Source organism: Pteropus vampyrus, unplaced genomic scaffold (genome assembly GCF_000151845.1).
Source record: "Pteropus vampyrus isolate Shadow unplaced genomic scaffold, Pvam_2.0 Scaffold152, whole genome shotgun sequence".
Classification (NCBI taxonomy): domain Eukaryota; kingdom Metazoa; phylum Chordata; class Mammalia; order Chiroptera; family Pteropodidae; genus Pteropus; species Pteropus vampyrus.
In genome coordinates this window covers 144,149-168,434 of record NW_011888933.1, presented here as the reverse complement: position 1 = coordinate 168,434, position 24,286 = coordinate 144,149, and the positions used below count along the sequence as shown (strand labels likewise).

The window sequence follows — 24,286 nt, the reverse complement described above, 5'->3', positions numbered from 1 at the left end:
GAAAAATATCAAACTTACACTCTTCTTTCTGCACCCATCTGGTTATATCACTAGTCCCTTCCTGCAAATAGGGGAGAGAGCAGAGCAGTCAGTTTTCTCTGCATGACACTTTAGTTATTTCTCCTTATATTATGCAATACTGGTGTTTTCCTCCTTTCTATGCTCTTTTATAAGGATAAATCAATAAACTTATCCAAAATTGACTTAATCACAATTCCATGATGAATCATAGATGGAACTCTGACATTTGAAATTCTTTGGCTTTAAATATCTCAGCGCATTGAATATTCTTTTGGCGGAATGGTAAACTAGCCTCATTGGTTGGTTGTGATTATTTGAAATAAAATTGGCTTTCCTCTTTTTACCAAGAAAAGAAAAGAAGAATTGTATTTCACTTCCACACTCCTAATTTCTTGACTCATGAAAAAAAAAAATTAACAGTTGTATAGGTGATAACACATAAGTAAGAATATTACAAATGTATTAGTATTAGTTTTCTATTGTTGCGTAATACACTACCACAAACTTAGAGGTTTAATACAGAACATTTATTATCTCATATTTCTGGAGGCTGGAAGTCAGGGCAGGCTCAGCTATTCTCTCTGCTCACAAGGCCAAAGTCGAGAGGTCACTCAGTCTGGGCTCTCATCTGAAGGTTCTGGAGGAAAATCCACTTCCGAGCTCTTTCAGATCTTTGGCAGAAGCTGGTATCATGCAGCTTTAGGTCTGAGGTCCCTTTTCCTTTCTGTCAACTGGGGTCTACTCTCTGCCTTTAAAGGCACTTGTGGTCTTTCTCACCCAGTCCCCTCTACCTTCCAGCTATCAATGGCACCTTATGCTTCGAATCTCTCTGCCCCTTGAAATACAGAAAACTCTACTTTTTGAGAACTGGTGTGATGAGTTTAAACCTAGCTAGATAATCTCCCTTTCACCATATAATGTAACATAATCACTGGAGAAATAACTGGGGAGAAAGGTTTTGGGGCCATCTTTAAATTCCGCCTACCACAGTAAAGGCATGGGAAGAGAAAGTCTGGTGTGATTGTTAAGGGCTTACTCACTTTCTAGCCACACCCAGCATACAGAAAATCAGTACTGCAAGACTTTATGTGTTTATACAAGCAATTGCATTGAAAAGCTGCATCATCCCTTCCATGTCTCAGAAGCCGATAAAAAGTTTACCACATAGTTAATGTAAACCCTGAAGATATAAAATGAGATGATTTGAATCTATTTCTAAGCATCTTAATTACTGATTTATAATAGACACTAATTTGCTCACTTCCCTGGGTAATCTTAGGTATAATTTTGACTAGAAAGATTCTTTTGTTCTTTTATAGTTTCTCAAAAAAATAGAGTGGTTGATAATGGTGTAGGTGGCCAAAATGGTGTATATACTCTTACCTTTACTTATTATCTAGAATGATTAACTTCCTGGCATCTGTAGAATTAAAAAAAAGATGAGCTCTTAACTCTTACTTAATCAGTACAGACCAAGGAGTCTGATTTCATAAATGTCTGGTTTGAAGAGTCACAGTTTATTACTCAGAACCAAGTGGAATAACTTAAATTACGGTGAGCTTATAGACCCTTGGAAATCCATGTCCTCTTTATAGTGTTTCTCAGAACAGAAACAGCAAAAGAGTGTGACAGAAAAGCCCAAAGCTAAATAGTCTGTTTTTTTGAGACTCTTAACTCAAAACTTATGTGAGCTTCAATAACTTGAGGATTTCATATTTTCACTTCTTTTATTGTTGTTGTTCTGTTGTGATGGTTACTGTCATTGCTGCAGGCCCATGACAGCCCCACAGATGAGCAGGTGTGACCAAGGTCATAAAGGAACCACCACAGCCAATCACACCATGTCTTCTGGGGTGAACACCAGGTAATATACTGGCCTTATTCTAATCTCTCAATTTCATACAAACTGAACCTCAGCTGTTGGGAATGAAAGAAATCCTAAAAATGTCAATACTAAGTGTGAAAATCTCCAAGGAAAAGAAAAGAAGGTGAGAGTTTAGAGTTCAAGAAAATACCAAGGCTTCTTTTGAAATTGTCAAAGAGAAATCTGAGCTATCTTCATAAATTGGCATTTGTGTCAATTTATTTGCACGAACATGCAAAATGTTCTCTGTCTCCTGGGTAGTCTTTGAACTATTCTAACGCTGTTTCATTTGCCTCCAAGAAAAAGGCAAATAAAACAATAATAATCAGGAGGTGTTTCTCATTCCCAGTTATGCAGTCAACTTTCTTTAACCTGGACAGATTTTCCACAGACAATTCATCCCAACAGGCTCAGGTCCTTAAATGACGATTTCACAGTCTTTGACTTAATCTTCTTCCCTGTTTTGGTGTAACTCAGACACTGGCTATACTTGTTAATATTTTACTGCTTCATTCTGTGTTAATCTCTAAGTAGTCTAACACATACACAAAAACGTTTTAATTAGCTTCTTCCTCCCAAAATCAGTTTGAGAGAAAGTTCTCATTTCCCAAGATGGAGTAGTTAGCAGGGAGTGTTTAAGGAGAAACTAATTTTCTAGTCTCTTTGAAGCACATTTTTAAGGGTGTATCATTATTTATGTAAAGTTAATTTATGTAAATTTATGTAAATTTTCTGCTCATTGTATCCATTAAAAAGAAAACGAATTTCAAATTCAACTGTAAGTTTCCTAATGTGATGGCTAACTCATGAATCAATTTCTTATATTGAGAAAAATGATTATAGTTTGAGTGATATTTAGGGGCTAGGTTCAACTACTAGATGAAATGTGCATGGAAAAAAGCATTTTTAAAGTCCTATTATCAACCACTCATGAAGCAATAAATTTCCACAAATGAAAGGAAGTCAGCCATATTTCGTCCTCGGCTCATGTAAAAGCATGTACATGGTGTTAAAACTGTAACTTACCTTCAATTCACTTTCAAAGTTTTCAAAAATTTTCATTTGGCTACATTTTATGAATTTGTATATGTTTTTATATCTTTCTACAAATTATATGACAATGGAATAACTTTCATAGCAGCTATAATTGCAGCATATGTGGCAGGCAAATGAAAGATAAAGATTTTATATTTTAGAATTTGTGTGTGTATATTTGTGAGTTTATCAAAATGTGTAACTTTTTATAAGAAAAGTCCTTAAGAAGCCCTACCACGGGGCCCCTGGTTGTGCTCTGATAGTTATACAGACTGTTTTTCTGATTCCTAGGTACCAGGAACAAGGTGCCAAATTACACTTTATCAGGTATGAAAAGACAACTCTAATTCTGTATGAATTCTGACATCTTGTGATGATTGCCTTTGAGCTGGATTATGGTTCTGTCACATTTCATTTAATTAATGCACGGCATACTATTTCTGGTTAAATCCTCAGGAACTGGCTAATGTAAAGCTGCCACAATTGGGGATAGCAATCTCTTCTAGAATGATAAACTTTATCCTTCAGATGAATTTTCCCTAGGTCTCACCCTACTGATTTATTAATGTTCCTATAATGTAAGGAATCATATTTTTCTTCCCTCCTCTCAGAGCTGCCATATATACATCTTTTCAGGACCCCAGTTAACCTTTTATAATTCCCCAGGGAAAATCTCCACTTGCTGGAGGAAGGGCAAGGCCTTCCCAGAGAGGAACTGGATGAGCGAATTGCTAGGGAAGAGTTCAGAAGACCCCGGGAGTCCTTGCTGAATATCTGCACGGAATTCTACAAGCACTGTGGGCCAAGGCTGAAGATCTTACAAAACCTGGCTGGGGAGCCGCGGGTCACTGCCCTGGAATTGCTGGATGTGAAGTCCCACATGAGGTACTGTCCTAGTTTTTCTTGCCCCTGAGTGTGGACGCCGCTTGGGCCATGTGTCTGGGGTGTGGGAGGGGAAAGGAGGGGTCCCCAGGATAATAACTTGACTACTTAGAGTGATTTGTTTCCTGTGGCTTGGAGGCACATCCTACAAGGCCCTCTGGGAGAATGTATGTGAAGTCCATCAAAAAGGCTCTTAGGCTGGACAGAGGAGAAATGTCTTTAAAGACAGAAAAAGCACAGTCCACATGTATGTGTTTGCTTCTCAATAAAAGAGAGTGAAATGGAAATTTCATCACCTTCTTCCAAGTACTGTTTACTGCCCAAATTCTTATTTCTCATGAGAATTTTCACATTTGACATGAAAAAAACACTACTACTTTCAGCTGAAGGACTTACTCTTGTCCCTGCACCACCTGAAGTAGGAAAGTGAGCAGTTTCGACTCTGAGCCACACTTCGCTTGGGTCTGAGATCTGCTTTACACAAATTGTGCATGATAGGCTTTCAATGTTTCAAAACAGCCCTGGGAAAAATTCTCAACTGAATGACGCCAGTCATCATTTCAAAATTTTTACTACTGATGTACCAGGGAGAGGCCCTAGAATTGCGTATTTGTGTACTCACATTTCCTTCTTTCTGTAGAGATGCCGCTTGTTACTCAAATCATAAAGACTGTGTCTGTATTTTCAGATTCTTAAAGGGAACATGATTCCCAAGAATCTTCTATTCAGATTTGTAACAGTTGTAAAGTGTCATAATATTTTCTTGAAAGAAAAATTCCATGGGTCACAAAATATTTGCTTGGAAAGTTTGGTGTATCTGTAGAGTTAGGTTCTAGCCGTTCAGAAATAACATTGCAATTTGGCAAAACACACCAACTTCCTGATTATTGACTTTTTGCCCTTAAAATTACCTCTCGAAAGTACTAAGGGAAGTAAAATGAGAAGCTAGAAATATATAGAGAACACAAGCTCTTTCCCTTCCAGGCTAATTTCACATTTTCTGAGTTGCCGACACACCCAGAACTCCGGAGCTTCACACTTGTTCACATTCCCCGCTGTGCAATAATAGGGAAGAGCTTACTTCACACTGAGAATTTCAGCTCCTACATTGGGAAAAAGAAGGAAACTTTCCAGTGTTAAGATCCCATTGCCATAGCAACCCAGTGCTGCATTCAGTCCATCCCCCCTCTTTTCCCACTAATTGTAGCTAGCTAGCCAACCTAAGTAATTCTGTGAACAGAGCAACATCACATTCCCAGAGTCACTCACTGCTACTGATGGCCATTTTGTGGGAGACAGGAGAAAAGATTCCTGAAAGATGGATGAGGGAGAAAGATGGATGAGGGAGAGAGAGAGGGGGGTGAGGAAGAGAGATTATGATTATGGGTTAGTTAGTAACTTGACCGTCTGCATCTACACTTCTTAAGGTTTGTGGAGGGTGGGGAAATGGTGAGTCAGATAGGCCTGGAGCTCCCTCTAGAGGCCAAACCCTATTAAAGGTTAAATGAGCTGTAGTTCAATGATTTAGCTTGGTGCTGGCACTGAGTTCACAGAGTAATAGTAGATACCAATGATAATGAGAATGATCCACATACCAAGCTAGACATTAGGAATGTAAAATAACATCCTGATTCTCAACATAATCATAATCCAATCCAAGAGGCACACACATTTATAGTAAATAACGGTAATTCAGTTTTGCAAGTACTATATATCACATGGGTATTTATGTATTTATCATTTTACAAAGTACTCGAGGCAATTTAGAAAATTACATGATACAAAGGGATAGAATGTACAAATTAGTCAAAACAATGTGAAAAATTATCAGGTAGATATTCGTGTTTATGATAAGATTAGCACAGGAAATCTGTATGACTTGGTCATATTAGATGCTCTTCATGAACCATAAATTTGACTCTTACCTTCTGAGTTATCAAGCAATGAAGAAGAAATGATCAATTAAAAAATCATCATGTCGGTAAGATAAAAACAACTAGGTATTTGATAAAACATTACTTTTTAAAAAAATACGAAGAAGAAGAAATGTCTCCTGGTTTGGTGTTTGTTAAAAAGAAAGAATGGTGGGATGAAATGAAAGCCATCCTCAACAACATCCCACAGTGTAAAAATGCCAGTTTCGTGTGGCTGGATACCCGTCAGTACTCAAATTTGCCAAAACTTCATTATGCAATTCAGCCAAGAGCAACCTGTCTGGAGCCAGGATAATGTCATTCAAGAGCACAGTTATTTGACAGCCCGGAGCTATCAGAGGGTAGGCAGAATTTTTACTGCCAGGGATAGTTAGACTAAATGTCGTTTATTAATGCAATTTCTCATAATAAGCTTTTGATAAAAATAAACCTGCCATGATCTCTGGCCAAACAGATATTCTGTTTTTCTGAATAGGGGCAGATCCATATGTTTTGACCTTACACCAATCATGGATATAATTAAGGCTTACTTTTATAAATTAAATATCCATTTGGATGTATGTAGAAGTCAGAGCTAAACATATAAATTTTGGAACTGTGGGCATGTAGGTGGTATTGAAAGTCGTAAGAATGAATAGTATCACTCAAGGAGAGAAAGGGTTGATTTTTAAAAAAGGAATGTGATGATATCAAAAGTAGAAGAGATATTTTCAAGAAATGTTTGATTAGAGCCAAAGAGCCAAGAAGCAGTAGTGAGGTGATCTGTACTGTATTTGCAAAATATATGGTTGACTGCAAGGCTCTCAAGGAAAATATTCCTGATTAGATAGTCTCTGCCCTATGGGAATTTATTGCCTCATTTGCCCAACCCAGAGTTACCAAGCAGCAGGACAGCAGGACAGTAAGATGTGTAAATATTCTCCCTCTCTTCGCCATTTCCCCTCTCTCCCCCCACTCTCTCTCTGCCTCTCCTTCTCTTCCTGTCCCCACTTCTCTCCAACTCTCTCTCTCCTTATTTCTCCCTCCCCCTCTTAATGGGAATATGTTTTGTGTTCTCATTAGAAAGGATTATAAGAATGTGTTTTACCAAGAGGTTATTCATGTGATACTACAACAAAGACTGTATTAAAGGAAATTTTTGGTTTTATGCTCAAAGCAAATTTATTTTATAACACAACCAGAGTTTAGGGAATTCAGGTAATAACTCATAAAGTGACTCAAATTCAGCTCTTAAATATTATTTTCAAACTCAAAATGATTAATAATCTCTCAATGTCATCTATAAAATAATAAGGGAAAAGAAATATGTGCAAATAGGTATATACTTATCTGTCACACACACACAACCTAGAAAGTAAAGAATTATTTTCTACATGGCACATTTGTGAGAAAGTGATAAACAGGAGAATGAATAGGCTGTTTTTTAAATGCTTTCTTTAAAATATGCACATTCACATACAATTTCCAGAAGGATAGTGTGAATGTTCAGTCAGAAAATAAATAAGGAGGAAGAGACAATAACTATTTCTTGATAATGAAGGGTTGCCATGGAAAAGATGGGTTGAATCCATGCTCCCAGATTAAGTGTAGGTGAAAGAAAATGAGGGAATTTGGGGACCTAATATGAAGAGAGCTTCTTACAGTGTGGACCTCCAAAGATAGGATGAGGTGCCTTGTGAAGTAGTGAGTTCTCCATCTGTGGTGCTAGACAGATGGGGCAATTGTAGAGCAATTTGAGTGTTAGAGATGCAATGCCTTGGCTGTGATTCCTAAACCAGAGTGCCTGTCAGAGTCTCCTGGGGAGCTCTTAAACTGTAGATCCTTTCTAACATTTATCCTGTCTCTCTTGGAGTAATCAAAAGGAAATTTCTCCTTATCAAAATGCTGTAGTTAATACATGAGAAGAGGAATGAAACAATATTACCATTGTACTACTTTTAATGAATTAATGCATCTGTGTAATGTTCACTAGTGGCAGCCAATGTCATAAAAAGAATGACAACTAGGAATCATGTACCTCCTGATTAAAGTATACATCATCTGTGAAGTACACTTGCCAGAAAATCAAAACCTGATCTGATCTAGCCCCTTGATCTAACTACCAATTGAATTAAATATGGGGGTAGTGGAATAGATTAAATGAAACTATGGAGATTTAATCAGAAAAATCCAGAGTATAGGAAATGCTACAGGACAAATAGCTAATTTATTTAACAAATAAATTACAGATGTCAAAAAAAAAACAAACAAACAAACAGAAGAGAGGGAACCTACAAACTAAAAAGACTCAAGAAACATATCAACCAATTGAAATTTATGGGCCTTAATTTATCTTGATTTTTTTTTAAGTTTATTTAAAAATTATGAGTAATGTGCCAGAATGTTCTTAGTTCAGGGAGTCGGTGTGTCGGAAGGAGGGTGATTAGCATGGTGCTGTGTTGGGAATTTTTCACTGTGATTTCTAAGCTAATTCTTAAAAACAAACAAAAACTAATCTTAGATTGGCAGAAATCGCACACTCGCTTCTGAAGCTGGCACCGTACGACACACAGACAATGGAGAGCCGTGGGCTTCGACGCTACATCATGGAGATGCTGCCTATTACCGACTGGACAGCTGAAGCAGTGAGGCCAGCCCTTATCCTCATTTTAAAGAGATTGGATAGAATGTTCAACAAAATTCATAAGATGCCTACTCTGAGGTGAGGAGGGTTGCATTTTGCAAGCCTGTTGGTGTCGCAAGCCTCTAAGTTAGAGTTTGTCATTTTTTTAAGGTGGTGGATAAATCTAGAGTTAAATGAAAGTTTTCTGCTGCTTGAAAGTTTTCTGTTGATACATGTGGATAGCAAATCAAATATATGAGTGCATAAGTAGCAAAGTCTATAACATATTCTGTAAAAATATATATTTATCTTGAAAAATCTATTTCTCAGCTATTATGTTCCTTATCTGACACATATGGAATTTGATGTCTATCCTTCAGTTCCTTTTGAAGTAAGGCAGGATAGGCCTTATGAAGAAAACAACTAAGAAAAGAAGTAAAATTAACTTGATATTCAAGAAATACTGTATTTAACAGTAGTATTTTAGGTACCGGTTTAAAGAAATGCCAATTTTTCAATAATCAGCTAAGCAGCAGTTAAAAGTTTCCAGGATTGATAACAAATGTTTAATTTTCACCTTTTCACCTCATTCGGGTGGTACTAAATGAACATTTTTACCACCTAAACTCCATTCAGCGGCCTGAAATATCCGTTTGGTAGCCTTCCTATGAGCGGATGCCTCTGAACCAGTCCACCTGGACATCTGAGCCCAGTTTGAAAACTTGTAGCCATGTGTAGCATTTGTGGAGTTCCACAGATAGATGCTAATAAACCCACTAACTTGGAAATTTCAAGTTTGGGTTAGTGAGAGCATTTTCTATTCTTTTAACTAAACCCCAAATCAATGTAACTCTTGTCCCAAGAATTTGTAGCACTTAGTGTTCAATTTGGCTGAACTTTCCCAGAATTTAGCCTATGCTCTTCATTTATGCAGCCATCAGGAGTTGCTGAATTTATAAAAAAGAAATTGAAAGACTTCATTCTAATAATTGAGAGTCTGTTCCTATATTCTTTTATATTATAATGATGAATGCATATATATTATTTCAAGGTTATTTTTTTTTTTAGTGGCATGAAAATACTCGTACTTAAAGCGCTCCTATGTTCTTTAGTGATCCCAATGGAACATTTGCGCCTATTGGCAAATGGCCAAAGTCTTATAATGTTTCCAAGAGTGTGTCTAAATAAATTATTTTTCTTAAATAACTTCGTATCTGTAAGATGTTAAACATCTCCATAGGCTGACTCATTTGTCATATAATGAAGCCCGTTATAAAGAATATCATGCTTCCTAAAAGTAGATTTCATGCTTCCTGAAAGTGGATTAATGCATAGACTTAGTAGGTTGTAGGCAATTTTCTTGTGCTGCATGCTGTGAATTTGGCATTACCTTGGATTTAATTTCTTCGGGTGAGCTCAATTTAACAAGAGAAATGTTGACTAAACCTGACCTATGGGTTACTTAGACATCAGGGATGTCAATATATACCCATTTATGAACATTTCCCTTTTGTCACTGCCGACATTTTATTCTGGTAGCAAATACAAGCTTAGAAATTGTTTGCAGGGTAAAATTTGGAAATAATGTAGCTATCTGTAAAGCCCAATCTGTTAGTTTCGGTTCTAAGACAATTGCAGGCTGGACTGACTTTTATTACAGAAAATCCTATGTTTATCTAATTTGGTTATGTATACCACCTTTTACAGTACCAAAGAAAGTAGCCAAAAAATATCATTTCTTAGGAGGCCAAGAAAGAACACTTTAAGAGTATTTTATTCTAAAGTGGTATTTTTGGCAGGAGTTGTCATACAAATCCAATTAGTTGTAGTCTGGTGTAAAAGCTGATGAGATCAACTGCAGTCTGAAAAATAGATTTCAGAAATGCAGCCTGGGGTGAGATTAATTCTGTTGGGAGTAATTACCCACTTGATGGGTTTTCTAAAATGGTAGTCTTATATCCTCTTTCATAGTTAAAACCAGGGAACTTAAAATGCAACCCATTCATCTCTGTTTTTTCTTCAATAGATTTTGTCTCATTAGTCGAGTGGGGTAGGAGTGCCTCTGCCTCGTTTTCAGTATCTTCTTGCTTTCCCAGTGTGCTCTGTACTTTTGGAACAACATGGGTAAACTTCATCCCGTGTGAAGCACTTTGTTGTCTGAGACTCCCATCCTGTCTTAGATGGCGTCAGAATCACTGTCTCGTTCACTTGTTTCAGACTCTCCAGAAGGGAGCCACGCTGCTAATGGCTCCTATATTGTATTCCAGGCGACAGGTTGAGTGGGAGCCTGCCAGCAATTTGATTGAAGGGGTTTGTTTGACACTTCAGAGGCAGCCAATCATATCCTTCCTGCCTCACCTTAGGTCACTGATCAATGTCTGTGTCAATCTGGTGAGTAGCCAAGTGGCAATCTTATAAAATTTGCATAATTTAACTCTGCTATTGACTTCTCTGAATTGAAGATTTACAGGTCAACCACTTTGTGCCCCTACCTACCTATGAAAACAGACGGCTCAGGTGACACTGAAAATAGGGAGGTACATTTCAAGGTGGTGTGTGGGGAGATACAGGGGCCCATCCCAACGCAGATGGGATCTTGGTGTGCTGCTTCCCACACACTACTTTGACAATTCACCTCAAGTTGCGCTGAGAGTTGAGGGCTGCCAGTTGGAGAGTGGGGTGGCGGAGATGACACAATTGGCTAGAAGTTAAGGTAGCCTGGGGCGGGGGAGTTTAAAATGCAAAGAGGATTTTTTTTTTTTATTAATGCAAAATAACACTGTGAGTTGGCAAGTCTAGGATTTATGTGAAGAAAAAAAACTTTTTATAATATGTAATATCTAGAGTCTGGTCCCAACAAGGTTTTGTACGATGTAGAAACCATGTTAGAGCATTTCATTGAACAGGATCTGCTGCTTAACTAGTTGAGCAATAAATCTGTAGCTGGAATGCCTAGCGCAAATAGAGCTGTTGCCATCATCATTGTTGTATTTGCTCCATCAAAGAATGTTGACTGCATCTCTTTGAATCCACGAGTAAGTATGTCCGGTCTCCTGATTAGAATAGTTTCTGATTCATCTCTCATTATTTACATAGTTAGCTATAAACGACATTCTACAAAACCTTGGCTGAATCCAGTGTAATATTCGATCTGACTCCAGACATTACATGCCTTCAGAAGAAGGCAATGAAAATAGATTGAAAGTAACATGCCCAACCTTCAAATTATTATTATTATTATATTATTATTGCTATTATTATGAAATGAAACTCCCTTACTATGGTTGCATGAAATTGCAATAGTCAAGGCTGGTCATGTGCTCTGTTTGTATTTCAGGTGATGGGAGTGGTAGGACCTTCCAGTGTTGCTGATGGATTACCCCTTCTTCATCTCAGCCCTTATCTCTCACCACCTCTGCCCTTCAGCACAGCTGTTGTCCGGCTTGTAGCATTGCAGATACAGGTGTGACTGCCTTACCTGTTTGTCACGCTCATTAAGTTGCTGGTTGAGGCACCAGATCACGGTGTTCTCTTTTTGTTTTCTGCAAAGGCTGGGCAAAATCTGTGAATCAAAAGTGTAAACATCTCCAAACTTTTACAGGTTTGGAGCTTCAGCCCTGAGCTTGGCCCTAAGTTGTGCTTCTGTAATTCTTCTTGAGATCTCAACAACAGCAGAGTCATTTAGTCCTGCCACAACCTTGCAAATCACTTCCGTCATTTAAAATGTGTACAGATACCTTAGGAAAATAACGGTTCACAGATAATCAGCTCACAATCATTAATTAAAAGAGACAGCAATATTCAAAGTCTGGTTTTAAATTATTTGCAGAAAGAATTGCAATATAAAATTCTTTTCAAATATTATTACTAGACTTTGAATATTTTAATTTTCTTTAATGATCGTGGGTTGAATATTGTGGGTGCTTTTTTTTATTCTCCCAGTTATTTTATTTCTTAAAATTAAAATAATCCTTCCCATAGCAAAAAGTACAGAATGCCAATTCCCCTGCCTATTTCTGCGTATCACCTAATTTTAGCATGTGGTGAATCATCAGAAAGCTCTGTGACCAATGGGAAGTATAACACCGATATAAATGGATAACTGACCCATCCATTTTCTGACAACCATGCTTGGTGGTCCATCATCCAAAGAATGGGTAGGTGATAGAAACGAAATTAAGCAAGAACTGTGGCTACCATGCAGAAGAGAGATAATGACATCTCTAAAGTGATGCATTTTAATAACCTGTGTACAGAGATCATTTCTTCCTGTATTGACTCTTGCTTTCTGGCTTGGAGAAGGCCGTATGTAGGGGTCAGAGGACTTTTAAATAACTCCCAAATGGAACAAATGGCAAGTTCTCATTTTCTTCCTTTTCTTCTGTCTCTAAAATATTTATTGGTGAACCCATGGAGAAAATGAATGGGGAAATGTGGTTGTTTTGGTACCAGACCGTAATTTTTCATTTAATATTCAAAACATTACTGTTTTTTTAGGTATATAGCCCTCAATTATGTCAAGCAAATGGTAAAGTATCAATTTTAAGTGAATCTTGCATGCTGCACAGACGACAATCGAACGACATAGTTTACAGGAGCAGCCAGCAGGGAATCACCGTCTCCGTCACGCTGTGTTAAAACAAACATCCTGAGTAGTGTGGGGGATCGATTAATCTTTTTTTCTATTATTGCTGCACAGGCTTTAAAAGAAGATTTCCCTTTAAGCCATGTGATCTCCCCATTCACCAATCAAGAGCGAAGGGAGGGGATGCTTTTAAATCTACTCATCCCATTTGTGCTCACAGTAGGATCTGGAAGCAAAGGTCTGATTAATTTAACTAAAGGAATTTATCATTGTTGTTGTATTTCGTTAAATGCCAGGTGTTTATTTCTCTTTCCTTTTCTCAACAAGGCCATCACTGAAGTCGATCTGAGTGGTTTAAATAGGGTTACCTTAGGAAATAGATATTTTTTTTCTTTCTTTTCAGTTTAGCTATCCTGAGTCAAAAGTTTCTCTGCTCCACCTCGTAGAAGATACGTTCTGTTTAAAATCATTTCAGCACAGCAAAACTCAGGAGACTGTTGTTCAATTTACAAATGGTATTGACTGAAGTACAATTCGTTGTGAATTGACAGGTGAATGGACTTTATAACCTACCGCCACTGGGGTTAGCATAAATCCTGCCACTACCATTAAATTCCAATGTATTTTCATTACTCTTCCTTTTTGGGGGATTTCTCTTTTAGGAAAATTTTATGTCAAATGTAAAGACAGTACATTATGAGTATTTGGGCAGAAAAAAGAAAGGAGATTGAAATGGTAAGCGGGAGACTTGGCCAAGAACACAAGCCCTTGGGTGCAGACTGTGGAGAAAACAGTAACAGGAATACTGTTACTGTCTGTGGGAGAAGCTGTACTTGGTGGAGAAATACCTGGATGTCCTGGTTTGGAATCGGAAAGAGAGCTAAATTTTTCTGTGTCTGATGTGAAAGGTCTACCTCGTGACTTGCTTTTCTTTCCACTTCCCTCTTGGGAACTCTGCCCCTCAGATAGCCCCTGGCTGGAGCAGCCTGAAGTGCAACTGCTGCTGCAGACGGTCATTAATGTGCTTCTGCCTCCAAGGATCATCAGCACCTCCAGGAGCAAGAACTTTATGTTAGAGAGCTCTCCTGCCCACTGCTCCACCCCAGGGGATGCAGGGAAAGACTTGCGTAGGGAAGGCCTGGCAGAGTCCACCAGCCAAGCAGCATACTTGGGTGAGTACTCTCTCTCTCCCTCTCCCTCTCCCCTCTCCCCTCTCCCCTTCTTCCTCTCTCTCTCCCTATGTATATGTGCATATGTATATGTATGTATGTATATGTATATATGTGTGTATATATATATATATATGTACATACGTATGTACTTATTTAGTTATATTCTACTTGGACTCAAAAAATATTTTAAAAGACCTCAGTCAAGAAAGCATTTAAAGAAGCTACTTGGGCAAGTAAGAAGCATCACTCTTGCAAAAGAGTCTGGTTTCTTTCAGTAAACATATGCCCCCAAACAAAGTACATTCATACTGTGATGCCTAAATTACTTGGATGTTTTTATAAGGAAGGCATCTACAGTAAGAGTTCCTCCTTGCTGACTAAGTATGAGATCACTAAAGAGATTATCGGTAGCTATTATCAGATCTGGATTCAGTCTAATGTACAAGGAAACTGCATTGCAAAACTCAGTGGGGCTCATTGGTCTGTCATCCATGTGAATGGAACCCCTAGAGTTAGGCAGTCCACATCCTGTGCAGCAAGACATGGTGGCCTTCTAGTATATTAGGCCCTCTACTAGCTATTTTTCTTCCCTTACGATATCATCTTAAGTTTCCATCTCGATCTTCACTCTAGCAAGGCCAGTCGACTTGTTCTCCCATAGCCTTGCCCGTTCCCTTACCCCTTCCACTCCTATTTTCTCATTCCTCTATCCCTGCCTTTAACTTGGCCCCGACCCGTGGAACACGTGAAAGCCTCTCCTTGGCCCTGACGGAACTAAGTCAGGCGGAGAAAGACCACTCTTGCCACAGCATTTGGAATAAGGAGCATGGCAGCAGAAAATCTCAAAAGGAGGAAGCTGAGAAAATTTTGCTTGACATTTTTCAATTCATTAGCACAGATCTTGGTGGGAGTATCAGATGAACACATGCGCGCTGGTAAAAACAGGTCCTTGGAGTTTGGAGTGTGTGAGGTATTTGGACTGCATTATAAAGGGATGTATTTGAACATGATTTGATTGACAATGAGAATGAAAAAGAAAAAAAAAAGGTACATGTGCACAGACAGGACCTACACACGTGGGGCTTGGTTATCAGAGGCACGAGAATATAGGGTTTAAATAAAATTTAGACTCTGGGACAAAGCCGTGCATGAGGTTTGGGATTGCACAGAGGACGATGGAGAAAGAGGGCTTCATGTGTAAGACAAGGATGGGAGGAAACACTTGACACGTAACTATTTTCATTTCTCTCCACTTTCTGTCTTTCTAATGAAAGTGGATCCTTCGGTCACTCAGCCAAGCTACTGGACCTCTATGCTAAATTTGTTTTTACATTTATTTTGAGCATTACTGTGCACTAAGCAGTGTTTTCTATACTTTACATTATTATCGCATGGAACCCTTATAACAACTCTAAGAAGTAAATGTTCTCATTTTAGGAGCGAAGAGCCTAACTTGACTAAGGTAACTTACCTAAAGCCATACAGTTAATAAGTGGCAGAGCCAAATTTCGAATCCAAGCCATCTAGTCCCAGAGTCTCTGCTCTTGAACCCTTTGCTGTCCTGTTTGTATGTTTGGCTGATGGAGGGAGGGCAGAAACTCGGAGAAGGCTAACAAGCACATAACAGTAGAAATATCACCAGGATCAGGGTAGAGAAAGAAGAGATCCTTTTGCTCATTTGTTTTAACTGAGGGAGAGAAATAGAGATAAGCGATTGCTGTGAAAAGTGAGATTTTGAGGAGGGAGATGAATAAAGAAGCATCTTACAATATCTCTACGTTATATGGCATGGTTTGCCCCCTGGAAATGCCCTAAATAGAGGGTAAAGGAGTGTGTGACTCTTGAAGGGTTTAGGGAGTTGGATTTCCGCATGTCTTTTAGTTGCTGAGATGGGCCTCAAGACACGATCAAGAAGACCCAGATTCCCTTGACTGCCCCATGGTAGACTCTGTGGGGAGAGCTGGGGTGGCAGAGGAAGCTCCCACCAATCTTTACAATATTCAGGTTTGCCCTGACACACTGGGAAATCTGCTTCCTGGAAAACAACAACAACAGCAACAACAAAACACGTAGATTGTGACAGGGCTGCCAAAATATACTGTAAAAGAAATGTAACAGGGTTTAGCAATAGACGTGATATGCATTATGGGCATGGAAGGGAAGGGATTACATTTGGGGAGCAGTTTAGGGTGGGGTCCTAAAGGGAGCTGGGAAGAAGGACTTTTGTTTTAACTGTGCATATCTGCTTGGTTCGATTTTACTTTTAATAACACGAGTTTATTTCTATGCTTAAAAGAAAAACAAGATTTTTAAAAACCCATGTTTTAGGTTAGGATGTGAGCGATATACTGGTATTTCCATAAAGCCGCTATGATAAAACTTGAGGAAAGCAAAATATATCTAAGAACTGATTTGCTCTGTATTTTCCAAAGTAGCAGTTTAATGTCCCTAAGAAAGATATTTGTGTTCTCCTAATCAGAATTGAAACTTGTTTTACCATACAATTTTTTTTCTTGATGTCAGAATACTCTCGCTCAGGAGGACATGTAAGTTTTTGGAAATGGGGAGAGTTTAGAAATTTAGAAAATGTTCTGATGCATAAAGGGCTGTGGGTGTGGGCAGCTGGGCGTGGGCAGGTTTCTTCCCAAGCACAAGTCTGCAGGCTCACTCTTGTCTCTTCCTGGTGTGAAGCGCTGAAGGTGATTCTCGTCTGCTTTGAGAGGCAGCTTGGAAGCCAGTGGTACTGGCTGAGCCTCCAGGTGAAGGAAATGGCTCTGCGGAAGGTGGGGGGCCTGGCCCTGTGGGACTTCCTTGACTTCATTGTGCGGACCCGAATACCCATCTTCGTGCTCTTACGCCCTTTCATCCAGTGCAAGGTATGCTGTCTGCTTCTCCTAGGAGTGATGAGCCCCATGAACGTGCTGCTGCTCCCCAGATTAAGGCAGGATTATGGCAGCAGTTCTCATGGGACGTACTAAGGCTCGTTAGTAGGACCTGTTAACACCATGCTTGATGAAGAAACAGCTCAAAAATGTATCCCAGAGAATAAAATTTCATGTTAGAAGTGCCTGCACAGTCTATGAACTTTGCCTTCTCCACACTAACCCCTCTCCCTTCCCTCTCCCCCCGCAAAAAAAAAAAAAAAAAAAAAAAAAATGATTGACCCAATGGGATGATCTGGAGAATGTTCTTTTTTCAGTGGCATCACTGAGATCTGATTTTAAATAAACATGAAAAAGACAGGATGTTGAAGCATGTTTTTTTCTCTGAGACCCTCGGTATTCATCCGCCTTTTATTCTTTTCATGCCCTGATTTCCTGGGGAAGTAATGCAAAGCATTGTTCTGAAAACTTCATATGCGTTACCTGGTATAATCTTCACAACCAACTAGGAAATAAGGACAATAATTAGTCCGCTTTACAGATGGGAGGATTGAGGACCTGAGAATCTATACCTTCCTTTCAGCTTCTGGCCCAACCAGCAGAGAATCACGAAGAGCTTTCTGCCCGGCAACACATCGCCGACCAGCTGGAGCGGCGCTTCATCCCGCGCCCTCTGTGTAAGAGCTCCCTCATTGCTGAGTTCAACAGCGAATTGAAAATTCTGAAGGAAGCAGTTCACAGTGGGTCAGGTGAGCTCGCATGGGCTTTTTCGAATTTGTCTGACTAATGGCATTCACAATCCACAGAGAATGCTTCTGTCCAGGTCAGCCCCACTTTTTAAAGCCATGTTCTGATTAGCCATTTCGGTACACTGGTAAATTTGACCAGGCAATCATTGTGGATGACAAAACAGATCAAGGGACTCTCATCTGAGTTTAATTTTACTCCTTTTCTAAATTTTTTTTTTTTTTTTTTACAATCTTCATTTCTGCAGTTAAACCGTTTCTTGAATATTTAACTGGAAAAAAAGTATTTTAAATTCTCGCTTTTATTTCCTTTTTGAAAAGGAGAAGGGAGACTTGCACTCACCACTGAGCACCTACTATATGGTAGATGATTTCATAGCTGTTATTCCATTTAATCCACACAAATACCTGCAAGGTGCATAACTGAAGGTCCACTTATAGAACGAGGAAACAGACTCAAAAGAGGATAAGTAACTTATACACATTACAGTGAGAGGACTTAAAATCAGGTCTTTATTATAAAGCCTTTAACTTTTCACAGATTAGAGGGAGAAAGGATTGAATCAGAACTGGCAGATTGGGAGTACTTTCTTTACATTATTAAAAAGATTTTCTTTGGGAATGCACTGTTTACTTTTTACAATTATGTTAACAGCAAATTACTGAGGAAGGAAAATAAATCATCATCTGCCATTAGAGGGCAGCCATTACCCATAAGTAAATGTGTGGCTGTTTTTTTTCTTTCTTTTATTGCTGCTTGCAATGTATTAAAGACAAACTATTTGACAAGTACAATCTTGGTGAAATTTCCACAGAGCTATTCAAATATTCTACTTTATAAGAAAATAATATGACATAAAATCTAGTAAGTATTTTATAAATTGCATTTCCAGAAAGGGAGAATGAGAGCACCGTTTTGGTTATGTATTCTGATTTTGATTGTGAGGTTCCTACCAGACAATGTATTTATTACTTCTATATACTTATGTCAGGTAATATATATTTCTCAGTAAAATCTGCCAAGTTGGAAGCTACAATTCATGACAAAATAAATTTGCATTCTACCAGCCTCGGAAAATGAAATTAAAAAGCAATGAGAGAGGAAGCAACGTCAAAGCATCTTACATTGTGAGACGTCATCCCACAAGGAAATTATTCAGTTTATATCAATGGCCAATTTTTTTTTAAACATTCTCACTTACATTTGCTACTTTGTCTTAAAGATCATTCTGGGACACACCATTTAACTGACTTTTCTTTAAAAATACAAGTGGTCAGGGAGGAGCAAACACTTGTTTTCTTTCAAGATCCTCATATGGATTTCCTTTGGTCTCTCAACTCCCCTAGCCTACCAAGGGAAGACATCCATCAGTACCGTGGGCACCTCCACCTCTGCTTACCGCCTGAGCCTGGCCACCATGTCCCGCTCCAACACGGGCACTGGCACAGTCTGGGAACAGGACAGTGAGCCCTCCCAGCAGGCTTCACAGGACACCCTGAGTCGGACTGATGAGGAAGATGAGGAAAGTAGGTCACCCCACAGAATCTGGAAGGTGGGGAAGGGGGGTAGGGGAGGGTCATGTGTGACACAGCTTGGCCATACAAATGGGGCTTAGGAAGGATTTCTAGAAGCCTTTCCAGCCTTTTCAGTTCTGATCCCTGGTCATTTTTACCAAAAAAAAAAAAGGGGGGGGGATTTAAAATGGAATTGTGATAGATTCCATGATTCCTTCTTCCTGTTCTTCTATAAATCCCTTGATATCCTTGGTCATTTGGAAGGAATTCAAGCTAAAAGTAAATCTTTAGTGAGCCCTAGGTTTTCTTTGAGCTTACATATTTAACCTTTTCCACTATCATTTAAATTGTGCTTAAGTAACTAAGGGAAGCATTTATTCCCCTTTCTCCTAACCATCTTGCTTAAAGGGTTGACTAGCACTTACATGACCCCATTGGGCAAGAAAAAGTGAGCATGCTTATGCTCAGAACTCAGAAAAGACATCAGCTATGCTATCTAGAAGATGAACCAGCAGGCTATCTTGAGAGAATACAATCAAAATTTGAGTTAAGAGTGTCCCCAGTGACTGAGACAGCCCAGGAGCTTCTAATGCATATGCTTCAGATTGGGTGTTATAAAATGAGAGAGCTTAATAGGAGTAGATTTTAAAAAGTAAAGGTGAAAGGTTCCACTAAATACCACTGTTATTTAATGGTTTCTCAAAGTTACATTGATTATTTTCCAAGTATTTGAAAGACACTCTGATATAACATTTATAACAAAGTGTGCTATCAATGCCTTAAGAATGAAAACAAAATCTAGATCTTCACTGAGAGCCCCTCCATACCAAACAACAACAAAAAGTCCCATTCTGAACTAAATTAAGTAGAGGAAATGAGAATTGAGGTTAGAATTTTAATGAACTAAGATGAATGAAAGTATTTAATACCCTACTACAGTTGGATGTGTAGGAGAGGAAAAGAAAAAAAACGCTTTGTCAAAACACTTACCAGTATTGTTTCCACATTTAGTTTTAGGGTCAATCAGATAACAAAGTGATAATCATATTATCCTGCACCCAACCAATAGACATACTTGTTTCTAAATCACCCTAGTCATTGCTCATGGAAATACTCCTAAAATTGTAATTAGGAAAATTTTGAAAAATATATTTTTTTATTTTTTTCAATTACAGTTAACATACAATGTTATATTAGTTTCAGGTGTACAATATAGTGATTAGACATTTATATAACTTACAAAGTGATCACCCTGATAAGTTGAGTACCCATCTGACACCATACATAGTTATTACAATATTATTGATTATATTTCTTACGCTGTACTTGACATCTCTGTGACTGTTGTGATAACTGGCCCTTTGTACATCTCAGTCCCTTCCCCTTTGTCACCCATTCCCACTAATGCCCTCCCATCTGGCAACCATCAAAATGTTCTCTATATCTATGAATTTGTTTCCTTTTTGTTCATTTGTTTTTCAGATTTTCCACATATAAGTGAAATCACATATTTGTCTTTGTCTGAATTATTTTGATCAAGGAAAAAAATGAGAGCGACAAGGATCAGCAGTTTGAAATATTCATTAAGTCTAGTTATAGTTCAGAACTTAAAGTAATATCAATTTTTCTTTAATGCTTGAAGTAGTCTTTTCTTTTTTTCGATGATGGGAAATGATACAACCTACCTTTAGTAGAGCTAAATAGATTTTTGAGGTAACCTTGTGAATAAGTAGATGGCCTAGCCAGGAGGAAGGAGCTAGACAAAAATGTAGAGAAGACATAAACAGAGATTTCTTTGACCAAGTGCCAACACTCATACACTGACCATTATACAATTTTTTTGCTAAAATTTATGTTTTCAGATATCACAACCATCCCAGTGAAAACAGGGTTGCTAACAAATGTTTGTGATGTGGGTGTGTATTAATTTATATGAGATGGTATATGAAGCAAGATGGTCGACTGCTTTGACTTAAACTATTTTCCCATTGAATCATCAAACCTGGATAAAGACCTAACAGGAACAAGTCATAGAATAAGAAAATATGAGAAAGATATGTTCTTTGCCCTCTAAGATCTTAGAAGTCTTATGAAAGAGATGACAGACATTTTCTACACAGAACACTTCACAAAGGGTGAATGGAAGGCAGCACATGATTAATCACCAAGCATGTTGAGGGAGTAAGTGTGAAGTGATTTATGAATTTGAATAAAGGGGTGGAGGGAATCAATGGAATCTGGGAAAAAAGTTTAATCTACCCTACCATGTTTTTCATGATTTTTAAGGCACATTTGCTTTTTTGCTTCTCTGTGAACATACATGAAAAAAGATATACCATTCTATAACAAGAATCAACTTCAAGTCAGTCATTATATAGCAAATTAAAATTTCTAGCACTTTTCATAGTTACCTTTTTGGTTTGAAATAAAGTTTCATTGCAAATATGATCACTTGGGTATTTTAAATAAATGATGTCAGAGAACCTTAAATAGTAGCAAAAGTTTACTAAAACCCTATGTTAATCAAAAACATTTTGATTACTGTATTTACTGTATAATTCACTTAGAATGAGGTCACCTAGTCACAAATACTGTCCTCAAGTTAACTCTCATTTGGATCTGAGTACGTTAATTTCTGTATCTATGGAGAATACACCACCACATGCTTAAAATTTTAAAGTTAAGCTAAAATAAGCATTTATTTCTGGACATTATAGGTTTTTAATATTTTTCCAAAAGAAATCTGGCATAGTCTTTCCCTCAGCAGTCTAAAAACTGTTAAATGTACTGAACGTACTATTTGAATATCAAAGACATATACTTGATATGAAATTATAGTCCAGCTTTTCTGAAATCTTTAATTCGCAGGTGCCCCTTGACTTTCGCAAATAATCTAATTGTAAAAGTGAACAGGAAGTTTACACGTATTTCATGAAGGCTGTTCAAGAGTGGGCAATAAGTAGACATGAAGAATTATTATTCATTCCTTTATACAGATTAAAATTAAGACACCCAAAGTCTTTTTTTTTTCAAGATAGAGATACATACATGAAGGTTTTTTTGCAAGTGAAATAAGCAGTCACTTTAATTTGCAGTTCTATTTACATTCTCAAGGTGACAATGTTCAGTAACTGTAGAGGCTAAGCTGTAAAATCTCAGTTTTCATACAAATAGGGAAGATGTTTCTTAAGACCCCGAAGGTCTTAGTTTTCTATCTGTGCAAAAGGACAAATGGTAATTTTGCTTTAGAGATTGCCCTAATGTTGTATTCAAGCCAAGCATGGAACCCAGCTACAAATTTGGTTTGGGTTTTCCGATCAGTGTTATAGTGTGGTAACACTCCATTCTTTTGCCCCTTTCAGATGACTCTGTAAGCATGCCCAGTGTGGTAAGTGAACAAGAAGCTTACCTCCTGAGTGCCATTGGAAGGAGGAGGTTCTCCAGCCACGTCTCTAGTATGTCTGCACCTCAGGCTGAGGTGGGCCTGTTACCCAGCCAAAGGTAAAGAGCCATGGATATCTTATACTCTCCATTTAGGGGAAAGGTAGACATTATGAAAATTCACTCACTATTATAAAATGGCTGAAGAGAAGCAAACAATCAGTGTTTTAAAATAGACTATTCAACAAAGGACTTTTCAACTAGGGTTGTGCAGGTAACAATTTGCAGAGAGTTTTCCAAGCCAGGTCAGGAAAAGGGATTTCGATTTCTGATCCAATCATTATTTCTCCTTAAAAATTTTCCACAAATAGATAAATGGTCTTCTTTCAAATGACATTCTTGTATTTCAGATGTATCATTAGCTAAATTAATAATGAAAACTGGCAAGTATTTAGGACTACCTTGATCTATTTGGTGACGTTTAGACTTTTGTTATATCATCAGTATTTATGTGGAGGTAGTGATGCTTATTAAACAAGCAGAAAAGGACTTGTGCCACTATGTGTAACTTTGGGTAGGTCATTTAAGAAAAGCCCATAGTTTTCTCCTCTGTGAAATGAAGAGGTGGCTATAACCATTGTTAAGGTAAATTCTCTATAGTTCTGTGATTCCATGACTAAATTCTTTAAAACATTTTTTTCAGTGTTCTTTGCTCCCTAAGATTATATATCTGATGTAAGAGTTAAAACATTATCTATTTCAGAGCCAATGATAGTTTTACTTGAGGAACTGAATTATTTCAAAGAATTAGCCTAATCTGTTTTTTTCTAGTTTGTTGTTTATTTTTAATACCTATACATTCAATGTGGTATAATTCATACATGAAAAATAATAAAAATCAGGGCATATTCTAATGTTTAGATAAAATCTGTTAATATGCAGAAATAATTACCCTGTACCCAAATCTTTTAGCGAATAGTTCATAAACTATACGGATGAAATAAAATTTGTGAAATAAAGCTTAACTTTGAAGAACATTTTTAAAATAGAGGAAAATGTTAAAAGATGATTAATAAATAAATTGTATACTTATAAAGAAAGCAATATTCTATATACTATTTAATTATTACAAAAATTGCTAATATATAAGCATTATTATTATTGTAAGAGATTTTTTTACCCATGATTTGGTAATTTGGTAAGGAAGTCTTATAAATAAAATGTGTGAAAAAAATCAGAACCAAACTATAAAATATCCCAAAACAAGATATAAAGTCATACAAGGAAACTATTTTTAATTGTTAGCAATGTGCAAGATTCCATCAAGAATAAAATAAAACCATCTAGCAATTTATTCAAAAGTTTCATTTAAATTAAGGAATTGTAGGAATTTAGATTAGGGTTTTGTTGTTGTTGTTATTGTTGTTATTTACCTGAAGGAACCAGGCCATCAATTCCCTTTGTACATATCCATTAAGGGGCTAACTCATTTCCAGAGAGAAAATTCATTCTAGTATAGATATACTAGGAATTCAGAAAAATAATATAATTAAACCCTTTGGGCTCGAGTCATACTTCAGAAGACTAGTAAAAGTAATGTCTATGTGCATTAGAGAAAAGGAGTCTCTTTTAGGGAACAGAGGCTATTTTTACAGTGTATAGTTAGT

The 24,286-nt window shown here is 37.6% G+C and overlaps 1 protein-coding gene across 2 annotated transcripts in view; it reads left to right on the top strand.

Annotated features, from left to right (window-relative positions):
- UNC80 (unc-80 homolog, NALCN channel complex subunit) overlaps positions 1 to 24,286 on the top strand; it is a 188,215-nt gene that overhangs the window by 153,625 nt on the left and 10,304 nt on the right. For both annotated transcript variants that reach the window (XM_011369629.1, XM_011369628.1), the window contains exons 48-59: positions 1,793 to 1,885; positions 3,212 to 3,247; positions 3,587 to 3,805; positions 8,237 to 8,437; positions 10,606 to 10,729; positions 11,676 to 11,801; positions 13,038 to 13,161; positions 13,889 to 14,095; positions 16,787 to 16,971; positions 17,561 to 17,726; positions 19,071 to 19,250; positions 22,601 to 22,739. In XM_011369629.1, coding sequence (XP_011367931.1) covers positions 1,793 to 1,885; positions 3,212 to 3,247; positions 3,587 to 3,805; positions 8,237 to 8,437; positions 10,606 to 10,729; positions 11,676 to 11,801; positions 13,038 to 13,161; positions 13,889 to 14,095; positions 16,787 to 16,971; positions 17,561 to 17,726; positions 19,071 to 19,250; positions 22,601 to 22,739 — 1,800 coding nt within the window. The remainder of the gene's footprint in view (positions 1 to 1,792; positions 1,886 to 3,211; positions 3,248 to 3,586; positions 3,806 to 8,236; positions 8,438 to 10,605; positions 10,730 to 11,675; positions 11,802 to 13,037; positions 13,162 to 13,888; positions 14,096 to 16,786; positions 16,972 to 17,560; positions 17,727 to 19,070; positions 19,251 to 22,600; positions 22,740 to 24,286) is intronic.